This window comes from Paralichthys olivaceus, chromosome 17 (assembly GCF_024713975.1).
Source record: "Paralichthys olivaceus isolate ysfri-2021 chromosome 17, ASM2471397v2, whole genome shotgun sequence".
Classification (NCBI taxonomy): Eukaryota; Metazoa; Chordata; class Actinopteri; order Pleuronectiformes; family Paralichthyidae; genus Paralichthys; species Paralichthys olivaceus.
This window is the reverse complement of record NC_091109.1, coordinates 17,368,658-17,377,803: the sequence shown is the minus strand read 5'-3', so window position 1 is coordinate 17,377,803 and position 9,146 is coordinate 17,368,658. Positions and strand designations below refer to the sequence as shown.

At 46.2% G+C, this 9,146-nt stretch overlaps 1 protein-coding gene across 10 annotated transcripts in view; it reads left to right on the top strand.

Annotated features, from left to right (window-relative positions):
• Positions 1-9,000, top strand: part of epb41l3a (erythrocyte membrane protein band 4.1-like 3a) — an 18,017-nt gene extending 9,017 nt beyond the window's left edge. For 4 of the 10 annotated variants that reach the window (XM_069511973.1, XM_069511969.1, XM_069511974.1 and 1 more), the window contains exons 13-27: positions 1-72; positions 1,152-1,256; positions 1,337-1,446; positions 1,539-1,583; positions 1,669-1,698; positions 1,903-2,079; positions 2,156-2,185; positions 2,980-3,417; positions 4,438-4,533; positions 4,621-5,295; positions 5,819-5,863; positions 6,082-6,180; positions 6,354-6,434; positions 6,820-6,941; positions 8,159-9,000. The exon at positions 1-72 is cut by the window's left edge and continues 12 nt beyond it. In XM_069511973.1, the coding sequence (XP_069368074.1) occupies positions 1-72; positions 1,152-1,256; positions 1,337-1,446; positions 1,539-1,583; positions 1,669-1,698; positions 1,903-2,079; positions 2,156-2,185; positions 2,980-3,417; positions 4,438-4,533; positions 4,621-5,295; positions 5,819-5,863; positions 6,082-6,180; positions 6,354-6,434; positions 6,820-6,930 (2,114 nt within the window). In that variant the 3' untranslated portion in view covers positions 6,931-6,941; positions 8,159-9,000. The remainder of the gene's footprint in view (positions 73-1,151; positions 1,257-1,336; positions 1,447-1,538; positions 1,584-1,668; positions 1,699-1,902; positions 2,080-2,155; positions 2,186-2,979; positions 3,418-4,437; positions 4,534-4,620; positions 5,296-5,818; positions 5,864-6,081; positions 6,181-6,353; positions 6,435-6,819; positions 6,942-8,158) is intronic. The other 6 variants (XM_069511970.1, XM_069511976.1, XM_069511972.1 and 3 more) reach the window with 6 other exon arrangements.
• The last annotated feature ends 146 nt before the right edge of the window (positions 9,001-9,146 follow it).

Genomic DNA, 9,146 nt, shown 5'->3' with positions numbered 1-9,146 from the left:
CGCCCACGCCCTCTCTGATTGGCTCTCCAGCCATCACAGCCCTCCCCAAAGCCAACGGCGGTACACACACAGGTAGAGCTCGTTAACGCTGTTGGCTGAAGTCATACTGCTCTGTGATTGGTCACAGCTCGGAATGCTTCTCTTCATTCAGCTTGTTGAGGAAGCTGCTTGCTGCATTCTGATTGGCTGAAAGACTCTGCTTCACTGAGATACTCATGGATCAGTTGTTCTTTTCTGTCCAATCAGCTCTCAGCTCTGTTTCTGATGATGTCATCACGTGTCATGACCACATGATCAGACAGAATGAAACCTCACAGTTTCTGCTGTTTCATGTTTCTTCCACCAGGGGACACCTGTCTCTAAAGCAAACCATTGGGCGGGGCTAACGTATGAGATGGGGCGGGGCTTGAGTTTAAAACCTTCTGATTGGGCAGGTTCATTGGATGTTTTCCTGCTTCTTTATTATTTTGTATGATTTTTCTTCCTCTGTACATTTTCAGTCATGAATGACTCAGACAAACATTTAGCTGGTGGTGTCTGACCTCTACAGGAGGGAGGTGTGACTGCACAGGGTTACTCTCTGAAGGTTAGCATCATTAGCGTGACTTTAAACCATGCTAACTTCGTTTGTACTGATGTGTAGCTGCTACTGAACGTTATCAGTTCGACTGAATGTCTGTGATCCAGATCCAGTCAGGGACTTTGTTAGCATTGATGGCTTGTTAGCATTGTCAGCCTGTGCACTGCCTTAGCTGGGAGCATTGATGTCAGGGGTGTGAAGGGTTTGTATCATCTTCTCATGAACTTTGCTAACATTTAATTTGAATACTTTTGTTAACGTTAACAGGTTTCTTAGCTTAGTTAGCATTGTTAGACTAGTTATTATTGTTAATTTTGTTAGCATTGTTAGCATTGCTTGTGTGGAGCAGTGTGATGTAGAGTGATAATGGTCTGAATGCTGATTGGCTGACCAGCCCACACTTCTGTGCATGTATCCTGAGCTCTCATTGGCTGAGCTACGAGTCATGCTTCACTGTTAATTATGAACATGAGGATTGATTGGCTGAGTCGTCACTGTGGTTACTGTGGCTGCCGATGACTGTGTATGTGTGTGTGTGTGTGTGTGTGTGTGTGTGTGTGTGTGTGTGTAGATATGGGTTCAGGACTGTATGCAGCATCTAAATCCATAGCTGTCAGTGACCTCATCACCATGGTAACACCTGAGAGGAGGACAGAGGAGAGGAGGGTGGAGCAAGGTAAACAACCAATCAGAGGGGACATAATAAGTCAGCTGATTGATGCTGTGAGATAATGGAGTCCTGTCTGTCTCTCGTAGAGGACGAGGTGCTCGTGGTGGAGGAGGTGGTGCAGGAGGTGATGGAGGAAGAGGAGGAGACGAGAGCGACGGACATTTCTCCTCCGACTCCTCACAAACAGGAAACCAAGGTAACACCTGCAGGTTAATGACTCTCACCCGTCTCACCTGTCTCACCTGTCTCACCCATCTCACCCGTCTCACCTGTCTTGCTTGTGTTCAGACGGAGTTGACTGACACTGTGGACGGAGACCTGACAGCCACTGAGGTAAATGTTCACATTAAGAGACAGAGAGTTTTAAACTGTGGGGACGACACTAACCTGTCTCTCTGCCTGTCTGTCTCTCCGACAGTCTGATCAGGATGAAGATTTGAAAACTCAGGTAAATATAACTTCACCTGTCCCCTCACCTGTCCTCCCCCTGTCCTCCCCTCTCTTCTCTCCCCTGTCCCGTCACCTGTCCTCCCATCTGTTCTCCCCCTTGTCCCCTCACCTGTCCTCCTGCCTGTCCCCTCTCCTGTTCTCCCCCATCCCCTCACCTGTCCTACCCCTGTCTTCTCACTCTTGCTTCTACTTGTGTCCCCAGGAGACATTGAGTCCTGAGGATGTCCAGAAACCTCAGAGCACCATCAGCGCGCTCAGGCGCTCCTTCTTAGAGGGAGGGGGAGGAGGGGGGGTGACTGAATGGGAGAGACGTCTTGCTGCGTCGCCGCTACGACGAATCGACGACTCTCCGATGATCGAACCTCTGGAGCCAGAGGAGGTGAGAGCGAAGACAGAGAGGAAATAAAACATAAACAAACTGTCTGTCTGTCTGAAACTGTCTCTCTGTCTCTTAGCCCCTCCCACTGGACAGCAGCTCTTCAGAGGTAGGTCGACTGAGCTGTCAATCAGTAACTATTTCTTCCAGAGCTTTTATAAAACATGAAATGATTTTTTTCTTCACTGTAAAGTCAGATTCGTACTAGACTCTGATTGGCTCCTGACTAGTTATGATGTCATCAATCCTGCAGGTTCGTTCAGGTGTTCAGTCACTGACACGGTGACGTCATACAGGTCTGGTCACATGGTGGCTGCGTTCCAAAAGTCCATTTATCTTAGGAACCTTTTTAACTGAGTGAACTGACCTGAAGTGTTTCAGCAGCCGCCATAATAATAATTCTCTAGGTGATGAGGAAAGGAGCCTCGATGCTTCCTAACTCATCTCCTTTAGCAGAGGAAACATCTTTCCTCAGGAGTCATTCTATTTAAAACAGGAAACTTTATTATAATTGCACAGAGCGCTGTACATTTTGTGTGTATCTTCTGTCAGCACAATGGTTTTCCTTTCCTAGTTCCTTTCCTAACTCCTCACAGCTTCTCCTTCACATCTTTTCTTGACCCAGTGACATATTCCATCAGGGTCAAGGAATAGTGGTTAGGAAGGGAGATGTTTTAGTGGTTAGGAAAGGATATTATTAGACTTTACGAATGCAGCCCACGTTTCCATTTAACAAATGACCCAGCAGTCTGTTCTGCAAAAGGATGTGATGTCACTGAACCTGAAACAGACCCTGATCAAATAATTGTTTACTGGAAACCTAACGTAACCGTATCTTTGCTGATGTCACTGTCATCGGTTCATTAGTTTGTGTGTTTGATGTTGCTCACCTGTGCGCTCCAGGAGGGCGGGGTCATAACAAACCAACGATCCCCTCAGCCAATCAGAGAGAAGAGTTACACTGTGGGGCGGAGCTACGACACCACCTCGGGCAGGACTGTCACCATGACAACTAGGGATAATAGCTCTGATGTTGCCATGACACCGAGCATTGACCTGGACAGGCAGGTTCGAGTCATTCCGCTCTCTGCTGCTGATGATGTCATCACAGGGGGGTCACTGATGACCATCTGTGAGGTGAAGACGCCGATCTCACCGTCAGAGCCCCTGTCCACCATCTGTGTCGTCATTAGTGAGACTGGAGGAAGTGGGGTCAGAGCGCTGGACCCCCGAGGGGCTGGAGGCTCAGTGATGACCCCCCTCCTCCATCCCAGATCACCTGTGGAGGAGCTGAACCTAAGTCCTGCCCCCAGCAGGAAGTCACCCTCCATGGCCAGAGTGGTACGCTAATTGGCTGGTTGATGATTGTCATGGAAACAAGCATGAGGAATAAACACAGTGTCCTCGCAGTGACAAGTTAACCCCCCCCACTGTGCTGGCTTGTGTCTGTTCAAACTTAACACCTCAGCTCCGTGAAACTGCAGGAGCCTGACGACCAGGTGTGACCGGGTCATAGATACAGTGGGTCGTTTTTTAGAACCGGCTATAAACAACAACAACAGCACTTTAAGTCCACCAGGGGGCAGTGTGGAGCTGCAGGGAGTCCAGCAGGGGGCAGTGTGGAGCTGCAGGGAGTGCTGCAGGGAGTCCAGCAGGGGGCAGTGTGGAGCTGCAGGCAGTCCAGCAGGGGGCAGTGTGGAGCTGCAGGGAGTCCAGCAGGGGGCAGTGTGGAGCTGCAGGGAGTCCAGCAGGGGGCAGTGTGGAGCTGCAGGCAGTCCAGCAGGGGGCAGTGTGGAGCTGCAGGGAGTCCAGCAGGGGGCAGTGTGGAGCTGCAGGCAGTCCAGCAGGGGGCAGCATGGAGCTGCAGGGAGTCCAGCAGGGGGCAGTGTGGAGCTGCAGTGTTCAGTTTAAACTCTCTGCTTCCTCCTTCACTTCCTTCGGACACCATTTTGTTTCTCCTGTGATCACAATGGTGGACACTTACCAGCTGATTTGTGTTTTTTATTTTTTACCCAGAATACTTTCTGTTTTGAACACTCGTCACTTCCTGTCAGTAGACCCTTCATTTGATTGGTTACTTGGTTTTGTCTCCTCATTTGAACCAAGATTTTTGTGGAATCCTCTGTTTTTATGATAATATACGATTTGATATGATATTATCAAGCCCCTTATACCCCCCCCTCCCCCGCATGGCTACAGATTGTAGTTTATATTTTAGTCACGTTGAAAAATCAGACCAAGTTTCAGATGCTTCTTTACCTGAGTTTGTTTCTGTGTGTGTCTGTCTCTGTGTGTGTGTGTGTGTCTGTCTGTGTGTGTGTGTCTGTGTGTGTGTGTCTGTGTGTGTGTGTGTCCATGCAGCCCAAACCTACATTTGATGAAATGTCTCCTGAACTAAACGCTCTGCTGAAGTCGGCCAGAGATCAAGAAACCTTTAGAGAACACAACCTGCTGAAGGTACCTGTCTGTCCCACTGTCTCCTGGTCTCTCTGTCTCCCTGTCTGTGAGATCAGGGTTAACGATGTCAATGTCTTTGTGTTTCAGACGTCGGAGAAAGTGGAGACACTCCTCTTGATGACACAATCACATGACCAGGACCAGCCATTGGTGGACCAGGTAGCAATAGGAAGTGTTGTAGGCCCACCCCCTAGTAACCCTCTGCCCCCTCCCCCAGAGGCTGGCGTCATGCATACTGATGATGTCATAGAGGATTGGGCCAGTGATGATTACAACGCTAACCAGGGTGATAGTCCCGTAGATAAGCCTGATGAAGATTTCAGCGATGATGAGCCTAGTAGCCAAATGAGCGATGAAGATGCTAGCGAGGCTAGCGAAGATACTATTAGTGTGTTAGCGCAGGCAGCAGTAGAGGAGGCTATGGAGGCTGCTGTCATACAGGCTCAGAGCCTAGACGCTAACAATGCTAATCAGGATAGCATGAATGCTAACTTTACAGCAAGCTACGGGGAGCAGGAGCTAAGTAGTACGGAGGTGAACAACAGCCCTGAGACCAGACCTTGGGCTCGACCTACTCTGGGATTGTCTCAACGTTACTATAGCAACGAGGAGTCAGACAACTCCGAAGATGACAAAGCCGAGTGGAGGTTCAGTGAAAACTCCCCTCCACTCTCTTTACTCCGCCCAACTCCACGGTCCAATCAGATGCAGCCGTCCCACCACAGTGACGATGATGACAAAGAACCTAAACCTCTGCAGGAGGTAACACCTGAGACCAGTGACCACGCCCCTCGGAACCCTCATCCAGTGAAAACAGTGACCCCGCCCCTCAGATACCTCCCCCAGTAGACGCTGTGACCCCGCCCCTCAGAACCCTTCCACAGTAAATTCATTGACCCCGCCCCTCTGACCCCTCATCCATTCAAACCGGTGACCCCGCCCCCCTTCAGCTGCCTCCCCCAGTAGAAGCTGTGACCCCGCCCCTCAGGCTCATCCCCTAATGTTCCTGCTGACAGATTGGTTGTTAATTCAGCTGTTGAGATAAAAGAAAACTTTTATTATCTATTTTCTTAATTTCTGATGATGTCAGAGCTCATTGATCCGTGGTTCTCTAACATTTAACGCTGAGTCTGTTTATCAGAGAACACGACAATCACATCAGAACCGAGGCTTAGACAAAAGAGATAGTTCATCTAGTCTTTGAATATGTATATGAACATGTTTATACTGTGTCATGTGTGTGTTATATGTGTAACATGTTTAATTTGATGTGTGAACATTTCAGGAGGTCCCAGTTATGAGGAAGACTCTCACGTACGAAGCTCCAGGGGTGAGTTCAATTTTATTAATCATTATCTTAAATCTAATTTATATTACCTATATATGAAATAAAACATGGCTGATATTTCATTTATTAAATATATATTCACACATTATATAAACGGACTTGAACACAAAACTAACAACAATAAAATAGTTTGAGGAAACACAAACAAATCTTCAGAGTATTAATTATTATTGATTGACCTTAATGTTCATGTTTCTCAGAGCCGAGTGGAGTCTGATCTGCCTGCAGGTCGAGTTCTGAGCTCGCAGACGTTCACCGCAGAGACGTCTAACACCAGCACCACGACACACATCACCAAGGTAACACATCACCACGGTTACACACACGTCACCACGGTAACACATCACCACGGTTACACACACGTCACCAAGGTAACACATCACCATGGTTACACACACGTCACCCTGGTAACACATGCATCACAGAAAGGTGAGAAAATGAGAAGAACAATTTTCTCTCTTTTTCTCTTCAGACAGTAAAAGGAGGAATTTCTGAAACAAGAATCGAGAAACGGATCGTCATCTCTGGAGACACAGAAATCGACCACGACGAGGTAACGTTTTAAATACTGCCGAGCACTTTCAGTCTGAACTCAACTGAGCTTCGTTTCTTGAGGAGCACTTTGACCGATCAATGATTTTAAATCAGTTGCTTTCTGTCGGATCAGAATTCAGGTCTGTGATTACGTTTTCATATTTCCTCAGCTTTATTTGATATTTGGTGTTACACATTGTTTTTATCTGTGGAAATCTGTGCTTCTTATCTTTTTTAGTTATTTTATGATTTATAAGATCAATTAAAAAAAACATCTTTGTCGGCCAGTTCAGCCAATCACAACAAATCCAAGATCTGGATGAAAAAAATCAAACCATAAAATATCTGGATCTTAATCCGGACCTGAACCTGGACCAGGTCTCACCCTCATGTCTTTCCTGAAGGCTCTGGCGGCGGCGCTAAGCGAAGCACGGCGGCAGCATCCTGAGCTGTCCGTCACACGAGTCGTCGTCCATAAAGAAACCGAAGTGTCTCCTGATCATGTGATTGATTAATGACATCACAGGTAACAGGAAGGCCTGTCCTCACAGGTGGATGCTGATTGGCTGATTGGTGCATGGCAGCATTCTTTCCATTCTATTTGTGTTACAACAGAATATCATCAGGAGCTCACATTTCATCGGCTCCAAGAAAAACACACATACAGCAAATAGAGCGACTCCTTTTACGACGTCTCTGGTTCAGGAAGTACCTTCCTCGTTAATGGTTTCTGTTGCCGTTTCCAAAAATCATTTCAAAAAGATTTGGACATAATTTGATTCGGAGCAAAAAGAAAATATTGAAAAATGCAAAAAAGGCCAAAGATACAAGACTGTCTGTAATTATTTGAAGAGTGAGGGAACTTCACATCCCATAATCCATTGTGAGTGATCCTACAACTTCCAGCTTCCAACTTCCAGAAAAACCATGAGTCACTCTGAGTCAACACTGAACCACCCAATCACGGCCGGCTGTAGTAAACATCTCCATGGTAACAGTGAGCTCCACCAATCGCAGACGTAGCTATGACACTGAGGATTGTTGATCTCTTACGGACTCGAGGCTTCTACTGGAGAATCTAACATTTTTTCACAATCTCGTAGTTTGTGGTCATCTCACCCGCTGGCTGGTAATCACAATCTCAAATAAACGAGATCTTCAGGAACCAAACTGTTGAGCTCTACGCCCTGATTGGATCAAATATTTGGGAGGAACCACACAGGACAGGAAGACCTGCAAGAACAACATAACGATCTGATTGGACTACAAATCCATCAATCAATCAATGTAGCTGATCATTATTAGCTGAAGTCAACATATTATCCAATGTTGAAAATCCCATTATCACCTAAGGGGCTGTAACACTGTTGACATATGATGCCCCCTGCAACTTCCATCAGTGCTATGCTAACATGCTATGCTGGCATGCCTCCATCAGTGCTATGCTAACAAGCTGTGCTAGCATTAACCGCTATTATTTCAACTGTAAAATCAGTGGTCTCTGAAGTCAGGTTCACACTGTTTACATTAACATGCAACACTATGCTAACATTCAGGGCCAGGCTTTTAAACAAGCTGTGCTAAGCTAACATGCTAATGAGCATGGGCATGCATTTCTCCAGGCTGCTCATAGCTAAACTGATGAGGAAATATTGCTCCCTCTGGTGGCCACACTCAGTTTGACTCTGTGAATGTGATGACCAACAAAGATGTTTTCATCGGCTGCATCTGTTTCTCTTTCAGGACTGATTCCTGAGGCCTCTGCTGCATTATGGGAGATGTAGTCCAGAAGCACTGTTTGCAGCAGCAACACACACACACACACACTCAGCCTTACTGGTGGCTGAGTTAGCGTCAGTTAGCATAAGCATTAGCTAGTATGGTTAGATTTAGTTGATAATTTCACAGTTATGATAAAACAGAGCCCATGAGAGGCACAAGGGGGCGCTGCTGTGTTGCCATCAGCACATTCCTATGGCAACCAGACAACCTGCTCCATTTACTTCTAATTAGCCCCGCCCACACACACCTCTGACAGGTTAAAGCAGACCCCTGATGGGAATGTTTGCTCCTGATTGGACGATGGAAGATCAGCAGGCTGTTACATGTCTCACCTGCAAGGAACTTGATCTTTTATTCTGACAGTCTGATGCCAACTGTTTCCTGTCTGAAATGTAACATAGCATGAAAGCTAGCTTTATAACCGCTCACTGTTTTGCAACTAAATTCAGTACTGTATTTACCCAAAATGCAACAGCAATATGCCATTATGACACCCCTGTTCCGAATGATTTCTGTCATGTTTATTTATTATGTTATTTATTGGTATTTCACACTCACCACTCCCCCTGGTGTCACGTTACAGACTAACCACTCCCCCTGGTGTCATGTTACAGACTAACCACTCCCCCTGGTGTCACGTTACAGACTAACCCCTCCCCTTTGTGTCATGTTACAGACTAACCACTCCCCCCCCCACACACACACATTGACCCCCCCTACTGTAGATTAAACATCATGTTTTACTTTATGATAAAAACTCTTCATCCACAAAACAAAAATAAAATTTAAGGAAAATAAAAAAACAGACGTTGTCTTTTTTTAAACATATAACGTTAATTATTAAAACAAAATCAAAATCCGTTATAATCAATCTAACAATCTTTTGCTTCATCACGTCGAGTTATTTCATAATTCAGTTTTATAGAAACTAGTTTAAAGTTTGAGTGTG